Here is a 21571-nt window from a genome sequence, read left to right as displayed (position 1 = left end):
CTGGGTCAGTATTAGGCTGTTTGTCTGGTGTGTTTGTTGGAATTTCGTGGCGATTCGTCGATTAAAACAGTGTGTTCAGCCGGAGCTCCACACCAACACGTCTTGTTAGCTGCTCAGCTAGCCACGCCTCAAAAGCCCATATAGTTTATATACAGGAAACTCACTTCCGGGAAGGCAGCGCACCAAAATTAACCAATCATATCTATACATAAGGCTACTATAGGAACAAACTTGAAGGCAAAACGAGGGGGACCGTGATACTTATACACAAATCGATCCCATTCTTACAGACCGAGACCAAAACAGATGGCAATGGCCTCTACATATTTGTTAAGGGTGCACTACTGGGCCAGAACATCACACTAGCCAACCTTTAAGCACCAAACAAGGAAAGTTTCTGAAATCCACACTTAAGACACATATGTCCTTTACAGACGGTTTCCTAATCCTATGGGGTGACTATAACATTGCCCTTGACCCTCGGGCTGACACCTCGACAGGTACGTCAGCGATGCCGTAGCAGATCCTTCTGACAATCAGGCACACCTTTCGCAACCAACCGCCTCATAGACTGCTGGAGGGCCATGCACCCGACAGACAGGGACTACACACACTATCACACACTTTCGTATCATACTACTACCTCTCCCTGGTCAGCCAGGCACGCATAGGCCCCATGACCAGGTCGGACCATGCACCGATAACAAGGACTGTGACCTCCCCTCTCTTTCGACCCCGCACCACCCACTGGCGCCTTAACGAAACTCTCTTCTCAGACATGACCCTGGTTAAAGACGCACACACAACGCTGACGCAATACTTTATGGAAAACACAACGGACGACACACCTGCTCCTATTATCTGAGAGGCCCATAAATGCACGATACGGAGATTCTTCTTGGCAAGGGGCGCTGCGCTGAAGAAAAGTAGGGAGACAGCGATTAGAGACCTCACAGACAAAATCCAGGACTTGAAAACCCGACACAAAACTGCCCACACCCTAGACACATATCAAGAACTAGCAGAAGTGAGGGGGCTACGTCTCCAATGCTCTCTTCAGCACACTAAAGCATTCCTTTACATAAATAGTTATAAATACAGTAAACTTATTGCCACACTCATAAATAAGAAAGGTAACAAGACTTATATTACCGGCCTACATGACACCCAGGGACAACAACAGAGAATGCCAACATGCATCGCCGAAGTAGCACGCTACTACTTAAAAAAACCTGTACTCAAAGAATTCGCCTACAGGCACACCCCAGACCATCGACACCATACGAACTTACCTGGCTGATAATCTTCACACAAAAATCCCGGAGGCAGCATTTGAGGGGCTGGAAGCCCCCTGACTATGGAGGAATTGGCACTGGCAATCAAGTCGTCGAAACCGGACAAGAGTCTGGATCCTGATGGACTGACGATATGATACTATAAACTGTTCTCAGGTGTCCTATCTCCACATTTCGTGTCTGCTTATAACTCATTGACACAGGGACAGAAGCTTACCTCCCAGACGCTCGAGGCAAACATAGCCCTGATACCTAAGGAGGGAAAGGACAAGGAGCATTGCGCTAAGTATCGGCCTATCTCACTACTGAACTATGACACAAGCTTTTCGCTAAGATCTTGGCATCCAGGCTGACACCCTTCCTGCCGTCACTTGTAAAAACCAGACCAAGTGGGGTTCATACCACACAGGGAGGCGAGGGACAACACCGCCAGGACCTTGTCCCTGATTCACCACACTCAGCAGACAAGCACAGGCCTTCTCTTGCTTTCGACCAATGCGGAGAAGTCCTTTGACAGAGTAAGCTGGGACTTCCTGTCCAGCACGCTCCTAGCTCTGGGGATGGGACCGAATATGTATAAATGGATTACAGCACTGTATGCTGACCCATCGGCAAAGGTATGCATTAACGGAGCTTACACGGAAGCATTCCACTTCCATAACCGGACCAGACAAGGCTGCCCACTTTCGCCTCTGCTGTTTGTTTTGACCCTGGAACTGTTTTTGCAGGCAATTAGGAGAAACCCAGATATTGTCAGGATTACAGAATGATCCAGCACATAGAATTGAGAGGTACAAAAGTTCTCAGACAACCCACCCCCCTTTAAACCTACTGCATACCTCTTACATCACACTACGACCCCTTGTTCCCGCCTCTGGCTCTTGTCCTCCGGGCTTAAGCAATGGGCCAGGGCAAAGGAGTGCCAGTCCCCAGCTTGAATGGACCAGCGACCCAAGATTCCTGTTTAAGTCTAGGTCAGAACCAAAGTGTCACCCTCCCCATTACCCGTGTCATCCCCCTGTCGGCTATATGTCAGCATGCTTCGAAAATCTGTGCGGTAGACTTCTACTAGCCAATGTGTCCAGTACGTTGTGAGCGACCCTTTGCTGTGAACGTCAAGTCTTCAAGTGCACGTAGCTCCTCCAATCTCTCAAACCAGGTCGTTAATGGAGGGGGTGTGTCTGTCTTCCAGTATAGGGGCAAAATATGTTTTACTGTGTTCAGAATCCGTATAGTCAGGGATTTCTTATAGTTGGCTGTCGGGGTCGTAGTGTGATGTAAGAGGTATGCAGTAGGTTTAAAGGGGGGTGGGTTGTCTGAGAACTTTTGTAGCACCCTGATGATCGTTCTCCAGTAGGGGACCACCTTTGGGTATTCCCACCATATGTGCAGAAATGTGCCCACTCCTGTGTGGCATCGCCAGCACCTGTCACTCAAGTCTGGGATCATTTTGTGCAAGATTTGCAGTGTTCTATACCATAGGGTCAAAACTTTGTATGCCGTCTCCTGGGTTTTACTTGCCAGTGCGCAGTGGTGTGTAAGGTCGCATATTTTTACCCATTGTTGTTCTGTGAAAGTGTCTCCCTTACATGGGAAAATGGGAAACGATGACGGTAGACACTTTCACAGAACAACAATGGGTAAAAATATGCGACCTTACACACCACTGTGCACTGGCAAGTAAAACCCAGGAGACGGCATACAAAGTTTTGACCCTATGGTATAGAACACTGCAAAGTTATACTGTGCTCTTCAGTTTATACACTTCTGTGAATCCTGTCTTATCCAGTCCTTATCCTATCTGCCTGTTATACCGTTCCTGAACCTGCGCTATCTGCCCTCGACCTTGGCTTACCCTGACTACGAGACTGTCTTACTCTCAATTAGTGCCTCACTTTTGGCTCACTACTGCTACCTGGGCCCCACCTGTCAAAGACCCAACAGAATAACTGAGCCAAACATGGACCCCGCAGAGTTATCTAAAGCGCTAAACGCCCTGATCAGACAAGTATCCACACTAACGCAGGCTGTACAAAAATTACAGACACATGCTTCCTCCCCTGTTACTGGATCTCCCCAATCTCCGCCTGCAGCCCACCTGATATCTCTGCCAGAAGATCACACCATGGCACCAGAACCAGAACCACAAGTGTCTTTGCTTCTCAGGTAACAGATCTAAATATTGTTCCTTCATTATGGCGTGTGAACTATTTTTTGATTTAAAACCTAGGACTCATTATTGTGATGCTGTCAAAGTGGGCACCATTATCACCCTTCTCTCAGGTCCACCCCAAGAATGGGCCCATGACCGCCTGCGCATTAATGATCCCAGCGTTCAAACATGGAATGCTTTTGTTACTATTATGACTGCTATGCATGATGATCCTAATAGACAGGATACTGCTCAGACTGTCATTAGAGCATTACGTCAAGGCTGCAGACCTGTTGAGGATTACATAATAGAATTCAAGCAATATGCCAGAGACACACATTGGAACGACGTCGGGCTAATTAATCAGTTTTGCCTAGGTTTGTCTGACTCATTACCGTTTGTTAGTTTAGGTGCTCTTGAACACAGTGTTTCTTCTGTTACATTTTTTTTGCTACATACTTATTAGAAAATAGATACATTGAGGTGCTTTATAATTATGACACCTATCTAATCAGCTTGATGATTTTCTTTGTTTTTTAGTTTTTATGTATCCATCTTGATTTACTGATTTTTCTTTTTAATCGAACATAATAAAATACTATGAATATCATACTAAATACTGTTAGCTTTTACTGCAATAAAATACACATATTTGTATCAGCGAGTACAGGAGTACCCCCCATGTACAGATTTTATGATGTTTTGGAAAGTTACAGGGTCAAATATAGCACGTTCCCTTTTTCAGTTTATAAAACTGTACATTTGCCAGATTGTTTATGTTGCTTTTGAGAACGTATGGTAGACCAGGAATGAGAATTACCCCCAATATGGCATGCCATTTGCAAAACTAGACAACCCAAAGTATTGCAAAAGTTCAGTCTTTTTTAGTAGCCACTTAGTCAATTTGCTTGTGTGTGGAAAATGCAAAAAAAATATAAAAAAGTATGAACTCTAACTTTGGCTAGTATTTGTGACTACTAAAAAATATAATTTTATATATATATATATATATATATATATATATATATATATATATATATATATATATACACACATATACTTAACTTCATTATAAGTGTGCTTTGATATTAATAGAATTATATATATATATATATATTAATATTATAATATACTTAGAATAATAGTGTATGTATGTGCATATAAAAGTACTTAAATTATATACATATATATATATGAACTAAGTACTTTTATTTAATTTATACATTGTTTTAACACTTTAAAAAACTTTTGTGCAGGCATTAACATTCTAGGCACTCCTCCTGCAGGCAAAGTACAAGCTAGCTATTCCGGCAATGTGATCAGGAGAACATCTCGATCACATGACCCGGGAGGGCCGGATCAGCCGCAGGGGGACTGCCCGGGGCTCTCAGGCAGTCCCCAGGATCGCGACCGCCAGCGTTTTTGGACCAGCCCCTTAAGGATGGCATAGAACGCCTGCCTCTCTTAAGTGGTTAATAAAAAGCTTGTTTTTAGTTTGTTTCTACATACAAACACTAATTACAAGTGCACACTGCTTTCAAATAGCAACAGTACATACAACTACATTAAAATACCAACACTACACACAAATACATTCAAACACAAACACTGCATTCAAACAATTCTGCAAGGCTGGGCCACTCGTGGATCCACAACTGGAAAAGCATTGTGGGAGATGTACGAAACATGGGGATATACCTTTTTGCCTTGCTTGCCCTAGTGGGGGCCATAGTGGGGGCCCTCTCTAAACAGGTTCTGCCACTGGTGCTGCTGATTGCTTTCCTGGTGTACTGTGCGGTCTGAGCAGGCCATTGGTCAGCTCCACTGGATTTGCAGGTTTCCCTAAGCGCTCTTTTGAATTTATTCAGAGCGTTGTCATGGTAACATCATGGCAGCACTCTGACCTATTCTCAGACAGCCAGGACCACAAGGGAGCGCTTAATGTGCTACCTGTGATTATTTATTATGTAATAGATTGCCAAATTGACAACATACAAAATATCAGTTTTGCAAAAGGGGCCACTGTCTGACTCTGGGCCCCCCTTGACGTGTGTAACTCCATGGCCGGTTGCAACCGTAGTGACCCTAGTAGCTCTGCCATTGTCCAAATACCATAATTTAGGTCATGGGTCGTCAACCTGGTCCCTACCGCCCACTAGTGGGCGTTTCGGGATTCCAAGTGGGCGGTAGGGGGTTCAGCAGCACAACAAGCTGAATCCTCCTTCCATCGAGTGGGTGGGTGCGAGTGCACAAAACGCGCATGAACATCTACATACGCGCAAACTCGGGAGAACAAGAGAACGCATGCATGTGCGTGCGTGCCAACACGAGTGAGTGTAATTGTAGAAAATAATCCAGGCACTCCAAATTGTTCCAAACGATAGGCAATTTTTATTGGACCCAAGAACCACACTCACTCGTGTTGATATATAGATGGTGGAACTGTACTCAACCCTTCGCTTTGGACTCTTAGGGTGCTGCTGGATCAGTCCCAGTACCAAAGAGACCATGTATAAAGTATAATTGTAGAAAATAATCCAGGCACTCCAAATTGTTCCAAACGATAGGCAATTTTTATTGGACCCAAGAACCACACACTGACTACCACTGTGTGGATTATTTTCTGATGCTGATGCACGATAGCAGAAAATTTATAGGCATTAGAAGGAGAGAATCGTTGTTGGCTAATAATAATAAGTGGGCTAACTAGCTTCGCCTTACTTTTGGAAATTGCCATAAGGAAGGTAAAAGAAAAGCATAAAAAAGGGGATAAAAAGGAAAAGATCAAAAAACATTTTTTTTTTAAATGGAATAGAAAAAAGGGGATAAAATAAAGGAGAGAAAGCAGTGTTTAGAGTGGCTCATAAGTTAAGTTTAAAAAAAAAAAAAAAAAAGTTTGAGTTACTGGAGCACTGGTGGGCGGTAAGGAAATTTTATCATCAAGAAAGATGCATTAGTGGGTGGTAGGTATAAAAAGGTTGAATACCCCTGATTTAGGTAAACATGGCAGATTTGGAAAAAAATATCTTCAATTTATCTTGGTTGTATTGGTGTAGATTTTTGCCATTTGGATTTCAATCCGCTACAATAAGAATTTATTTATTTTTTTATATATACAAACCAACCCAACTGTTTACCAGAATTATTCACCAAAGTGTGAATTGTCAGAAATGTAAAGTGAATTTAAAATTTTGGAACAAACAGCTGAACTGAAAACAAAACAAGCTCGTAGAATTTTTCCAGTTCAGTTAATTTGTACTAAAATGTGAAATTCCCTTTGACTTCACTAACCCTGACTGATCCCAACAATGTTCTGCTATAGAATCCCTGGCAGTGGTGAGGATACAATGTTACAATAGGGGAGATGGAACGCATTTAGCGCATGCGCAGAGGAGGCTAAGCTGCTGCTGCTGCAGGCGGCCCGGGCTGTGCTGCTTGCTGCTGGACTCGGGCCTGGAAAGCTCCGGTTTTGCCGCTCTAATCCAGGGCACCGAGGGATCCTGAGCTGGGCCGCTCACCGCTGCACGACATGGGAGCCTGGCTTGCTTCAGGCCGGGCACTGCTGCTCTAGACAGCGCGGCCTGGAGTGGGGGAGGAGGCAGAACCCGGATCCAGCTCTATAGGAGAGAACCACCATGGCCCAGGAGAAAATGGAGCTGGACCTGGAGATCCCGGGGGCTCCGAGTGATGGGAGTCTGAGGAGATCAAACAGCGCTCCCCTTATCAACGGACTGAGGTGAGAGAGGAAGAGTGATGGCGTTGGGTGGGGGGGTAAGATTAGGACTAGAAGTGTGGCTGGAGCTATTGGAGGAACAAGTTCTCCCATTTGACTGTTCACTTGGTAGGAGGGTGATTATGTCCTTGTATTGGCAGTGAAATCCCAAAGTGCTTGAGCAGATCCTCCCATGCATATACTGATATTTTGTATTCATTTATTTTATGATTGTGTATGAGATCAGTTCCTTTACAGAAAAACAGACTGGCATGTTGGCTAGATGGCTAGTTGCTGGTGACAGCCAAGGCGACTTTAAACATGGGGCAAAACTACTGGCCGTGTAGAGTCAAACATTGGTGTTTATCTTTAGGAAGTTTGTGGCGTAAACTACTGGTTGCATATAAGGCTGATTTGGAGACACTGTCTGCTGGTAGTGCATTGTGATAAAATACATAAGTACTCTGTTAGAAAATGGTGATTGATGGATTGGAAAATCTATGGATGCTAAGAGCTCATGGGCAGCAATACTGGGTACTGCGAGGGCCTGCAGGGTAAACCTTGTTCTGTGTGTCCTCCCAACAATCAGCAATGGGTTGCTGGGTGCCTGCAAGTCATGTATGGGGCATTGTTGGTAATCAGCATATCAGTGATTTTAATTGCTTCTTACAAATGAAACTCTGTAGATCTTTTAACAATTTAACTGTTTATCGCAAATACAAATTCATGCTGTTCCTTTTATTTACATTTTCTGAAAATGACCGTTTTATTTTATTTTACTTCTCAGCGACAATTCGCAGGTGTTTCAGCCAGATGCTATGAGAGCCCGCCGCAACAGTACAACTGTAGTGAATCGTCAATGCTTGGTAAGTCCTGCCTCAGTTGTTTACATCTGCTGTACATTTCCCTCAGTGGTGCATCTTTTGTAAACATTGGTTTTCAATAAAAATGTATTCTCTTTTTGCCAACTAAACATTCCACAGTTGTCAATAAAATTTTCTTGTCTTAAAGGGGCACTCCAGACACCACAGCCACTAAAGCTTGTTGCAGTGGTTATGTTTCAAGGACACTGTAAGTGACACACAGGACGTTACTTTTAAACTCTATAGGAGCAGTTTGAGAATCTGTGACTTTCCCAGCCTCTCACCACTTGCTCTGCTAATATGGAAGAAAACTCTTGCATTAGTTCATCCAGTTTGGAAGGTAGTGATAGCGTGAGAGCGCTGGGCTCGATCTCCCCATCAGGTCTCATCCTATTATTGCCAACCAAATTTAGGAGGACTAATGTGGAAATCCAATTCAGCATTAGCCAGATGGCTGACCTGTAGCTGACAGGAGGAGCCTCTGTGGTTTGACAGAAGCTGGCGATGGAGCCTAAAGACTTTTTATGTTGACACAAAAGGGTCAAAATTGACCTGTCACCTGAAATGTTGTTGTCATATATTAGTGAAAACTCATAGCAACAGATTGATATTCAATTCTAACCAAGACATAGTAGGTTTAACTGTAATTACCGGTTAAGATCCTAATATTTTTCTGCTTTGTTGTAACCGATATTGATGGGGTTATTCACAAGGTGAGAATTAAAAGTGAATTTCATTTTAAAGGAGCACAATAGTGTTAAGAATACAAAGCTGTATTCCTAACACTATAGGAACCCTGACCCCCCACTCCCTTGCAGCCACCCCCAACAATGTAACAGGACAAAACAAAATAAAGTGTATTTTTTTTTTTTTTTTTAAACTTACCTGATTCCAGTGCGATGTCTGTCCGGCTCCTCAGATGTCACGAAGAAAGTCAGTCTTAAAGGGAAACTATAGTGCCAGGAAAACAAACTGCTTTTCCTGGCACTATAGCCTCCCCCACTCCAGCGCCAGTGTCCCTTAGTGCTGGCTCAGGTCCGCCTTCCCTCCTTCCCTGCCAACTTCAGCTGGCAGGGGAGATCTAATGCATTAGGATTTCCCAATTGCTAAGCATTTATCAATGCTTTCCTATGGGGATTCCGGTGATGCTGGAAGTCTTCATGCATAGCTGTAGACAGCCACTAGAGAAGGAGTTATAAAAACTGCAGTGAGTACATGCTCAGGGTTAAGAGTGATGGGACTCTGCGCCCAGACCACTTCAATGAGCCAAAGTGGTCTGGGTGCCTACAGTGTCCCTTTAACACTGCATTGTAAACAATGCAGTTTTTCTAAATCTGCAATGTTTTTGCAGGGTTAAGGGAATAGGGACAGTGTTTCCAGACCACTTCAATGAGCTGACGTGGTTTGGGTGCCAGAAGTGTCCCTTTAAGGCTAAAGTTAACTGAACAGAAAGCATAGCTGAATTAGATAAATTTTTAAGTTCATCTATTTTAGTCTTCAAAATTAAATTTACGTTGAATTCTCATTTTAGTGAATAAACCTGTAAGTATCCTTGTCAAATAAAGAGCTGCAGTAAGTGCCCATGTCGTCATCCAATCAAAACCTGTGAATAATACAAATACGTTTTGTTTTTTTTAACTCTCAGCAGTCTGTTGGAGGGGAGGAGGGAAATGGTTGGTTGACCTGCCTGATGTAGCTGAATGCCATCTGTGTAATATGCACGTCCAACGTAGGCAGTAAGACATAAAACCAAAACTTACCTGGGTGCACACTGTCCATTGTCTGTCTGAATGTTTCAGCTGACACACTCAGCAATAAATAATATCCAAACAAGGGTAAAATGCTAAAGCAGAATTGGATCTTTTAGTCAGTCTTGGCTTTTTTGAAAATAGATTGAAAATCTATACATTTTGTAGCGAGGAAATGTACTTTCTTTTAAACCATGGCAACTTCAATGCTAAGTGCAGAGAATAGCTTTCACAAGCTTTCTCTGTATTGAGTTCCATAGCTAAGTTTCAATGAAGCTTTAGGAAAACTTGTAGATGTGTCGTTAATTGAGCATCTAGCCCATGTCTTGTCTACAAATTCTATCTAGAATCTCAGACCCAACCTTGATGTTTGTAAAAATCTATGCAGTGTTTGTACGGTCTAGGGATGCACCGAAATTTCGGCTGAAAATGGGACTATCCCGTTTCGGCTGAAAATGGGTTAAATTTGCCGAAATTAAAAAAATAATAATTTTTGTAAAAATATTTTTTATTTTTGTAGTGCATAGTTTAACAGACATGCTTGCATTAACAATTCAGATGATTATATATCACAATGAAAGATAGTAATGATAACATGAAAAGTCAAGAATACTGCACTTGAGACGGGGAAAGAACACTATGGGACGGGGGAGAACACTATGGGACGGGGGAGGGATGGAGGAAAAACACTAAAAAAGAGGGAGGGGAGAGGAACATTAGGGGGGGCACTAAAAGAGAAGGGAAGTTTTACATATTAAATTAATTAAATTCATTAAAAAGTCTAATATTAATAAAATTATAGGAAAAAAAACTTTTTTGAAATCATTTTGGGAAAAAAGTCATTTTCGGCCAAGGGCATCCTGAATTTTCGGTTTCGGCCCAGAATTTTTATTTCGGTGCATCCCTAGTACAGACAAATGTTTGCCATTTAAATGTTTATAGTGCTCTTGTATCCTGCAATTTATCAACTCAGAAAAAACTTTGATGGTTTGCAAACAAGCAAGGATTTCAGAGTAAAGCAAAGGGGAAAAACCGTTCTAGCAGCAGCTACAGTTGAAATGTGTTTATACATATATCATTATATATAGATTTATTTATTTTCATAACGTGGCTATTAGAGAGGCATAGTTAAGAATGAAAAATAAATTCCAATGTGATGTTTCTTTGTGTTTGTTTTTCTACTTGTGCAAAAATTAGTTTGAGCTGGTTTCTCCATATCACATTCCGTTTAATCCGCACCCGAATGAATCGAATGAATGAGATTCCACAAGTAAATCCAGGACAAATCAACTTGTTTGAGTTTGGATTAAAAGGAATTTTTTTTTTTTTATTTGTATTTTTTTTACTTTTGCATATAAATCTTACAACGTGACCAATATATGGGTAGTATAAAGTATAGGCATCAAGTAATGCTGTGCATGGGTAGGTATCTCAAACAATACAAACAACTTATAAGCATTTAGGATAAAGGAAAATGGCGTAAACTATAGTAGAGTGTCTCTTGTCTTTGTCTGCGGTCTCATGTCTCTGATGGGAGGCCTGAATTGCCTTCGACATGGGTTGCATCCTCACTGGATCAGCTCAGGTGATGAGGCTCGAGCTCCGTGGTTTTTGCAGTGGAAGGGTCTTTATTTCAGAATTCTCTATTCGCCACCGTTGTGCGGTGTGTCTCTGAGTCATTAAGGTCGTTTTGTCATGCCCCTTGGTGTCAGCTTGCTTCTTGGGTGTGGACACAGATGGTGTGTGCTCCTGTCCGTCGGCTAGTATGTTTAGGCTTCGGAGGAACGTTTCTGGGTCCTCAGAGGAGGTGAGGGTGACTGTTCCGTCTTCCAACGTTGCCAAGAGTGAACCGTCGGCTCCCCATCTGTATTTCACGGAGTTGTCTCTCAGTCTCCTTGCTATGGGTGCTAGTTTCCTCTTTTCTGTCAGCACTGCAAAAGGGAGATCACTGCATATCGCCAGTACATTGCTCTCGTAGTGTATGGTTTGCAGTGCCCTGGATCTGGCCATGATCGCGGCTCGCGCCGCTATGTCTCTCGTGAGTGCAATAGTATCTCTTGGGGCATTGCTAGGTGCTGCAGCAGATTTTTTTCACCCTGAATACTGACTTTATAATGGGAGAGGCTGCACAACTTTCAATTCCCAAAGCTGCAATCATGTTTCTTGTAAATTCTGCTCCCCCTCTACAGGGGGAAAAAAAAAACAGCTGCTCCCCCTCTACAGACTCTGGGACGCCCCTGATTCGGATGTTCCTTTGTCTGTGCCTTGTTTCGAGTAGGGTCACTGCCCGTTGCAGCTGGCGGACTTGTGCTGTGAGACCCGCTATTAGGCTACTTTTTCCTTGTATGTGGCTGTCTCTAGCGGTTTCTCTCGCCTCCACCTCTCTCACTTTTTGGTGAATAACCCCCAATTCTTTTTGGGCCTCTGCCAGGTCCGCCTTCCAGACCCTCCTTTGGTCAGTTAGTAGTCTCTTGATATCCCCTTTAGTAGATGGGGATGAGTCTTCTTCCGACTCCGAGGTGTGGGGGGTCTCCCCATGTGCCAAGGAGGGAATCGATTCCTCTCCCTCCTGAGAATCTTCAGAGACCTCTGGGTCCGTGTGAGTCTCGGGCGCCATCTTGGACTGTGGCCGCGGTGCAGGCCTGCTGAAGGAGAGCCTGATATCTGGCGTGCGAGGGAGCTCAGGGCGCTGTCTTTGCTTGTTTTTGCGCCCCATTTCGTTATCTGGAGGTTGGTGGTCCTTGTGCTGTTTTTTGGCTCTATTTTTAGCGACTTTTCTCTCTTTTTTTGTGGGGCTTTGCCGGAGCTCCACAGATAGACGTCTGGTTCAGTACTCTGCCGGCCACGCCCCCCGATTAAAAGGAATTTTGATTTGGATGAATCAACTCAAACAACACTTTGCACAAGTCTACAGGTTGTAGACAGAGTTAAACTAAAAAACAAAAACATGGTAAATACTCGTTTATGTCATACTTCTATTTTGTTGGGTCTCGGGTGGGTCGACCGCTTAAATTATGAGATCTAAGATATTGGTGCCTCGTTCAAAAATCAAGTAAACACAGGTAAACAATGCCTGAATATTTCAGACGTATAGATAGGGCGTCTTAGCTTGATTTCACACATTCTGTTGTGTTATCCTGCGTGGCATTTGTATGTTGCGAAGCTGGCTAAATTAGTTATATCAGTGCATTTTTACTCCTGTCTTATGGAGGTGCCCTTTGTTGTGTAATCTTTTGCTGGGTAGTCTAATAAATAGCGGAGTGACCCAAGTTTGGGGCTTCGCGTCGGGGTTATGTATTCCGCTTCTAGGAGGTAGTCTTCCTACCAGTAGGCGATGTTAGGTGTTGTCGTGGTGCAGACTAAAAAGTGACAGCGTGCTGCACGTCCTGTGTCTCAGATTATAGTAGTATTTGCGTGCGACTGTGTCGTGCAACTAGTTATATTTAATTCAAGTCGTTTTTAGCTACTGGGTTACGGAGGTGTTGGTGTGTCATTTCGCTATTCCCTCTTATGTCACCCCGTGGGTCCTCCGGGCCGACAGGAGGGGGGGTCTGAGTGTTGCCTAGCGTGGTAACAGAGAGTGATAGGAGCGGAGAGGAGGCCGCGTGTGCGGTCGCCCTGGCAAAATAATACGTGTTTCAGTTGCTCATTAGAGATAGTAAAGTAGAATAATACTATATAACAATAATAATAATATAAAACCCTAATAATAATATAAAACAATAATATAAATGAGGCTGAGGAAGGATTAAGTAAGTGGTAAGTCCAAGTGAGGAGTCAAAATGTCAAATAGGTGCATTGTCCCAGTGGTGTCGGGAAACAGTTCTTGGGTCTTTCTGGGTCTTTAGGTGCCGGTTCCTTCAGAAGGCTCCTGCCTTGGACGCCGCGGCACAAATATTGTTGCCCGTTCAGGGTCCCAGCTGTGTGGAAGCCTCTTGGTAGTTTGGGATGTCGTGCGGTGCATAGAATCTTGTGGTAGGCCCAAAGCCTGAAGTAAGTCCCGTGCCCCGTGGAGGTCGTGGACCACATGTTTCTCTTCGCCCTTCTGGATTAGGAGGGAGCGGTCGGGGCGCCACCTGTATGGTATGTCCCTTTGTCTGAGTATCGTGGTGAAGGGTTTTAACGACCCCCTCCAGGCCAATTTGCCTCCTGTGAGATCTGCAAAGAAAGACAGGGCATGGCCCTCAAACGTGAGTTGTGCCCGGTTTCTGGTCGCTGCTAGGGTTGCGGCCCTGTCCTTCCTGTGTTGAAAACGTATTATCAGGTCTCGAGTGGCCGTCGCTGGGGCTCTAGCCGGTTTTGGGATCCTAAATGTGCCGTCAAGTTGGATGGCTTTGGCTGCTTTCGGTGAGAGAAGTTCAGCCAGTAGCCTGCGTGTGTAGTGCGGTATCTCCTCGGCAGGTATGTCATCGGGCAGTCCCCTTACTTTTATGTTAGTCGCTCGGCGTTCATCCTCTACAGCGGCGAACCGCCGTTCAAAGTCTGCATTTTGTTTTTGCAGGTGCGTGATCTCCTTCTGCATGGCGGTGATACTTGTGCTGTGAGCTGCTGAGGAGACTTCCATGGCTCCCAGCCTCGAGTTTATGCCTTGCAGCTCCACCCGGAGGGTGGCTATGTCCCCTTGTAGCGTGGACTGTAGGTTAGCCAGCAGAGACTTTAATACTGAGGTTGTAATCGGCGCCCCGTCTGGGCTGTGGGGTGTGGTAGTAGCAGCCGGTGGTTTCGGCATAACGAGCTCGTCCTCCTCCAGGGAGATTTCATCGGAGAAGTCAGAGTAAGTGTCGGCTAGGGCGGCCATCTTGGGCCCTGGTGCTCCGTTTGCTTTCCTCCACATTGCTCCGATATCGTGGTTGTGTCCTTGCTGATCCGGCTTCGGCTTTTTAGATTTCCGACCCATGTCTGGTCAGCCACCACTTGCCGGTTTTTGTGCCGATTTTAAGGGTTTTTGCTGGTCTGATTGTGCTAATTCCGTAAGAATTTCTCTGGAGCTTCAGCGCCATGCGACCTCTCCGCTTCGCAGCTAGGCTCCGCCTCCCTACAGGTTGTGTTTTATATGCATATATAGATACACTGAGGAATTTATTAATGGAAAGAGTAACTTTTTATTAGGGGACACAAAGTTGAATATATGGTGCTCATTAACATATGCTACCACTCGACTGGATCTGGGCATTCAGCTAAATTGCTTTTCTATTGGGATATGTTGCATGCTCTGTCAGTAGTTTGGGTCATTGTTAAAGGGACACTATAATCACCAGAACAACTACAGCTTATTGTATTTGTTCTGGTGAGTAGAATCATTTCCCTCAGTTGGCTGCTTGAGGTGCTTCCTTGGGTAATGCTGCACAGTGAGCAGCACTGCCATTCAGTATCTCCACCCTCTGCATGCAGAGACTGAACTTTTCCTTCTAGAGATGCATTTATTCAATGTATCTCTATGAGGAGATGCTGATTGGCCAGGGCTGTGTTTGACTTGTGCTGGATCTGCCCCTGATCGGCAAAGCATTGTTATTGGTTCACAGAATCAGGGGCAAATCGGGGGCAGAGACAGCAGCTGCATACTTGAATATAAGTACGATTTTACTATATTTAGGGAGGCAAGGGGGAGGGGGCTAGATGATGGCTTTAACACTATACGGTCAGGAATACATGTTTGTGTTACTTTAACCCCTTAAGGACCAAACTTCTGGAATAAAAGGGAATCATGACACTTCATTTTCATTTAGATTTGTAGTCTCATGAGATGGTATAATGTTGAATTGCCCATTTACCCAAATTATTACTAGATGGGTATTGTAGTTAAAGGGGATCACAATCAAACTCACACAAGCAGACCAATCGTTGTCACTGTCTCTTTAGAAAATGCTTTGATAATTTGTGTGTAGTTTTAGGAATCCATGCATGATCCATGCATAATAAAAGCATTTACTCCGAATGGCATCCAACTCTCTCCAAGGCAACTTTTCCTATTTTATTGGCACAGTAATGTTTGTTTTTATATTTGCAAAGCACCTCTCCTTGTTTGTCTACACTGTTAAAACATTCAATGAAACACTTATTGACCATAAACGCACAACATACACATAAATAGATGACATCCCTGCCTGTCCAACCACCATTTCCCTGCCTGTCCTGCCCAAAGTTTTTTAACCCATTCTCTTTGCCAGACAAGCTATTCGTTGTCATAGGGCTGTGGTTTTGTAATATAGTGCATGGTCCTACCAGATGGCCTGTACCTTGTACTGAGAAGGGAAGTATCTTTTTGTACTTTATGATGCTCTTTATATCTGAGTAGCTGGTCATAGTAGGCCTTCTATGAGGTCTTTACTGAGCCATTATATTCTTCAGTCCCTTAAATCCGTATGCCACACTCTTTTAACTTGTGATGACTTTATTAGAATTGTAATTTCCTCATTATGCACCCCAGGTTTTGACATGCTTATGCTGTTTCACGGAATGCTGTGACTTCTGGAGAATTGTTGATTCAAATTTCTGCTGCATAGTCACTGTTGGATTCGTCACCTATTCGGAACTGACACAGTCTCAACATTTTCCCATTATGCCACGGGTTAAGGGATGTGTTTTGGATTCCTCTGGATTTAAAAATCATTTGAAAGCGATTTGGCAAATACAAGAGATTTCACCAATATCTTCCTAACAGCATAACTGCTGCAATAGCCTGTAGTGGATATGATGCTTAATATGTCCAAGATTCACAGTGGTATAGTCTGTCACATGTCTCCAGCTCGGTCATGTTAGATGGTTTCCATAAAATGCCATTTATCTGGAAAGCTGCCTATCCATTCTACCACACTTGATGTATTATTTCACGTTTTGTGTTAAATGGATTTTTATTTTGATTGTATAGCAAATGCAAACAGAGCAAGATTTAACGTAAGGCACATGGTCACCTACACAAAGGCTCATTGGTCAAACTTGATAAACATATTAGATTGCAGAACAGTTCTTACATAGGCAATGGCAAACGATTTGTAACGGTATGAGATGAACTGAAGCTTATCGTGGTGGCACATCCGTGCCATATATCAAAGTGTCATAAAAGGCAAATGGTAGCTTACGTAGAGACTCATGGAATGAAGTTTATAAACGTTATATATTAGAATACCGTACTTACATGGGCGGTAATGGTCAATTCGTAGCATCGGGGTACCCAGTAAACAAGTGGTAACAGTAGGGCTTATGTTAGGATTCTACTTTGGCTTTAGGTTTGGGGATCTGGAACTAATAGTATGTGAGGTGGGAGCTGGGTCTGAGACTGAACGTGGAAGCTTTCTCTTGTTTTGTGTGTCAGAGGGGAGTCTGTTCAGTAATGGAAAGGCTGCTCTCCAGGGCTGCCTTTGGGTGCGTGGTGGAGCGTTGGGCCCCCTGTGTTATACGTGGCGTTGTATGGTTGTCAGTGTTTTTGTAGTAGTTGCTTGTGTAGAGGCTGGTGCGTTGGTGAGGCGGTTGTGGCTGGTGGTCTCCACATGGGAGGAACTACTTGCGGTGTAAGTAAGATGGGACCTGGTTTCGGCAGTCAGTGTGGTTTGCATGTGTGGGTAGTATGTATGTTCGGTTCGACGCCCCCTTCCTCCCTTTGTGTGACTAGCATGTTTTTTGTTTGGAGGGTAGGGGTCGGTGTCGTGGTTCATGGTGAGAGTCTTGGATGCTTGTGTTGGTGATGTTGGAGTGACGGGGGCGTGGAGCGGGTATGGGGTGAGTAGACGTGGCCCATACTCATCGTCCGTCTCGTGGGAATGTGTGTGTGGTGGGAGGAGTGTGTCCGTCTCTGCAGAGTGTGGCGGGACGGTCCCGTCCTGGGTTGTTCTATGCCAATCTGGGTCGGGTGGGAGGGGGTTTTTGTTTTACATTTTGCACCCATTCAGAAGGTAAAGTTAAAGGCACACAATAGTCAAAAGAAAAACTACAGCTTAATGTAGTTGTTCTGGTGAGTATTGTCAGTCCCTGCAGGCTTTTTGCAGTAAACAGTGTCTTACATTACAGCCTAGGGACACCTCCAGTGGCAACTTCTCAGATGGTTACTAGAGGTGCTTCCTGTGGCAGTGCTGCACAGTGTACAGCACTGACATTCAGTGTCTCCACCCTCTGCATGGAGACATTGAACTCTTCTCATAGAGATGCATTGATTTAATTAATCTCTATGAGGAGATGCTGATTGGCCAGGGCTGCGTTTGGCACCACCTTCTTGGCAATCTCAGCAATTCAATGCTTTCCTGTGGGAAAGCATTGTGATTGGCTGAGATCATCACTTCTGATGTCCGCCATGGAGGCAGATAAGGGGCAGCAGCAGACTGGAATAAAGGTAAGATTTTACTTTATTGACGGGGGCAGAGGGGCTAGAAAGTCTTGTAGATAGTGTTTTAACACTATATGGTCAGGAATACATGTTTGTGTTCCTGACCCTATAGGTTTCTTTTAAGTTTAATCTCACTTCACAACCTTTAAAAAAAAAAAAAAGTTACAATGGTAGAAAATGCTTTGCAAAGAAAGCACATTACTTTAACATAAAAACATAGAATGTGACGGCAGATAAGAACCATTCGGCCAATCTATTCTGCCCAATTTTTTTTTAAATACTTCCGTTAGTTCCTGGCCTTATCTTATAGTTAGGATAGCTTTATGCATATCCAACGAATGCTTAAACTCCTTTACTGTGTTAACCTCTACCACTTTAGCTGGAAGCCTAGTTCATGCACCCACTACCCTCTCAGTAAAGTAATACTTTCTGATATTATTTTTAAACCTTTGCCCCTCTAATTTAAGACTATGTCCTCTTGTTATGGTAGTTTTTCTTCTTTTAAATATGGTCTCCTCCTTTACTGTGTTGATTCCCTTTATGTATTTAAATGTTTCTATCATATCCCTCCTGTCTCGTCTTTCCTCCAACCTGTAAGTTTTTTTCCTTCAATTCATGAGCCAGTTTAGTAGTCCTTCTCTGAACTCTCTCTAAAGCAGTGGCGTACTAAGGGGGGGGTGCACTAGGGTGGGGAGTGCCATGGCCCTGGTCTGGGGGCTGTGTGAGCTGTGGCTGCACAGTACCACCCCCCCCCCCCCCCCAAATGGCAGTTAGGGTGCTGTGTGACCAGAACAGTTTACACACCAAAGAGCAGCTGAACTGGCCGCATGGAGGTAAATTGGGGGCGGAGCTAATTATAAAACGGGGCGGAGCCAAACCGGCAGCGGGGACGGGGCTTTTGTGTATGTGTCTGCCAGTAACCTTGTGTGTATGTGTCTGCCTGTAACCTTGTGTGTATGTGTCTGCCTGTAATCTTGTGTGTATGTGTCTGCCTGTAACTTTGTGTGTATGTGTAACTCTCAGCCTGTGACTGTATATGTATCTGTCTGGCTATGACTGTGTGTGACTACATGTAACGGACTGTGTGTGTGACTGCATGTGACTATGTATGTGTGACTGTCTGCCTGTGACTGTTTGATGTTGCCTGTAACTGTCTGTGTGACTATCTGTCTGTGACTGTGTGCTTGTGACTGTCTGCTGCTGTCGTGTGTGTGTGTCAATGTATATGTGACTGCCTGTAACTATGTGCATGACTGTCTGTGACTGTATGTGTGACTGTCTGCATGTGACTGTGTGTCTGTAACTGTAAGTGTGTGTGCAACTCTCTGCCTGTGACTGTGTGTGTGTGAGTGACTGTATATGTGACTGTCTGTCTGTAACTGTGTGCGTGACTGTCTGGCTATGACTGTGTGTGACTACATGTAACGGACTGTGTGTGTAACTGTCTGCCTATAACTGTGTGTGTGACTGCATGTGACTATGTATGTGTGACTGTCTGCCTGTGACTGTTTGATGTTGCCTGTAAACGTTTGTGTGATTATCTGTCTGTGACTGTCTGCTGTTGCCGTGTGTGTGCCAATGTAAATGTGACTGTCTGCCTGTAACTGTGTGCATGACTGTCTGCCTGTGACTGTGTGCATGACTGTCTGCCTGTGACTGTGTGCATGACTGTCTGCCTGTGACTGTGTGCATGACTGTCTGCCTGTGACTGTGTGCGTGTTACTGTCTGCCTGTGACTGTGTGCGTGTTACTGTCTGCCTGTGACTGTGTGCGTGTTACTGTCTGCCTGTGACTGTGTGCGTGTTACTGTCTGCCTGTGACTGTGTGCGTGTTACTGTCTGCCTGGGACTGTCTGCCTGGGACTGTCTGCCTGGGACTGTCTGCCTGGGACTGTCTGCCTGGGACTGTCTGCCTGGGACTGTCTGCCTGGGACTGTCTGCCTGGGACTGTCTGCCTGGGACTGTCTGCCTGGGACTGTCTGCCTGGGACTGTCTGCCTGGGACTGTCTGCCTGGGACTGTCTGCCTGGGACTGTCTGCCTGGGACTGTCTGCCTGGGACTGTCTGCCTGGGACTGTCTGCCTGGGACTGTCTGCCTGGGACTGTCTGCCTGGGACTGTCTGCCTGGGACTGTCTGCCTGGGACTGTCTGCCTGGGACTGTCTGCCTGGGACTGTCTGCCTGGGACTGTCTGCCTGGGACTGTCTGCCTGGGACTGTCTGCCTGGGACTGTCTGCCTGGGACTGTGTGTGTGGGTCTGCAGGGATTTTGTAAAAGGGGGCAGGGGTTTTGTATAAGGAAAGGAGTCTTTATAAGGGGGGGATAAGCAAGGGATTTGTGGAAGGGGGTTGCGGGGGTTTTGTAGATGGGGGCAGTACATGATTTGTAGAAGTGGGCAGTACAGGGGTTTAAAAGGAGGGGGCGGGGAAGGACAAGGGTTTTGTAGGAGGGGCTGACAAGGGTTTTGTAGGAGGGGCTGACAAGGGTTTTGTAGGAGGGGCTGACAAGGGTTTTGTAGGAGGGGCTGACAGGGGTTTTGTAGGAGGGGCTGACAGGGGTTTTGTAGGAGGGGCTGACAGGGGTTTTGTAGGAGGGGCTGACAGGGGTTTTGTAGGAGGGGCTGACAGGGGTTTTGTAGGAGGGGCTGACAGGGGTTTTGTAGGAGGGGCTGACAGGGGTTTTGTAGGAGGGGCTGACAGGGGTTTTGTAGGAGGGGCTGACAGGGGTTTTGCAAAATTTACAAATTGTAAAAAAAAGAACATTTAAAAAAAAAGTAAAGTTTTTTTTGGGGGGGGTGGGGGGGGGATAGGGGGGGTAGGGGGTGCCGTTCGGAAATACGGTCTCCAATATTCCAAGTGAGGTCTCACCAGTGCTCTGTACAATGGCATGAACACTTCCCTCTTTCTACTGCTAATACCTCTCCCTATAAAACCAAGCATTCTGCTAGCATTTCATTTAACATTTAATAGTATAGAACATTTTTTTGAGTTTACTAACTGTGGGCTGTAACCTGCACTGCCCCATTATCCTGATGCAGTGTTTTTGCTGAGGCTTGCTAGAATGAGTTATGTTCTCCCTGCCTCCCTCTGACTCAGACAGCTGCAAGGCCAATTCTATGGCATCCGATAAGAAGTAATTTGGGGCCTTTTCCATTTTTGTCTCTCTCTCTAGGTGAAAACTCGCACAGTGTAATATATGTGTGCTTTTACCTGCCTGGCGGTCTTCCTATGTGTCTGCAACAGTTACTTATGTTGATAGAAAAATACCTAGAAAGACACACATGTGCCTGTATCTGTTTTTTGAAGCACGTGTTGGCATTTGTGTAATTTATGGCCACCTAAGGGAGAAAAATAAAAAATCTCATGTGGCCCATCCGACCCTGGAATCAATTAACCTGCTGATGACTGATAAATAATATCCCACATTTGTTTGAAATTGTGCATCTTGTGGGGTTTTTTGTTTGTTTGTTTTTTATCTGCTTGAACTG

General features: G+C 44.7%; 1 protein-coding gene across 2 annotated transcripts in view; it reads left to right on the top strand.

Annotated features, from left to right (window-relative positions):
- Positions 1 to 6852: 6852 nt before the first annotated feature.
- LOC134572811 (P2R1A-PPP2R2A-interacting phosphatase regulator 1-like) overlaps positions 6853 to 21571 on the top strand; it is a 35308-nt gene continuing 20589 nt past the window's right edge. For both annotated transcript variants that reach the window (XM_063432039.1, XM_063432038.1), the window contains exons 1-2: positions 6853 to 7183; positions 7947 to 8025. In XM_063432039.1, coding sequence (XP_063288109.1) covers positions 7083 to 7183; positions 7947 to 8025 — 180 coding nt within the window. In that variant the 5' untranslated portion in view covers positions 6853 to 7082. The remainder of the gene's footprint in view (positions 7184 to 7946; positions 8026 to 21571) is intronic.

This window comes from Pelobates fuscus, chromosome 9 (genome assembly GCF_036172605.1).
Source record: "Pelobates fuscus isolate aPelFus1 chromosome 9, aPelFus1.pri, whole genome shotgun sequence".
NCBI classification, from domain to species: domain Eukaryota; kingdom Metazoa; phylum Chordata; class Amphibia; order Anura; family Pelobatidae; genus Pelobates; species Pelobates fuscus.
Note: the sequence above shows the minus strand (reverse complement) of the source record. Positions and strands in the feature narration are given on the sequence as shown.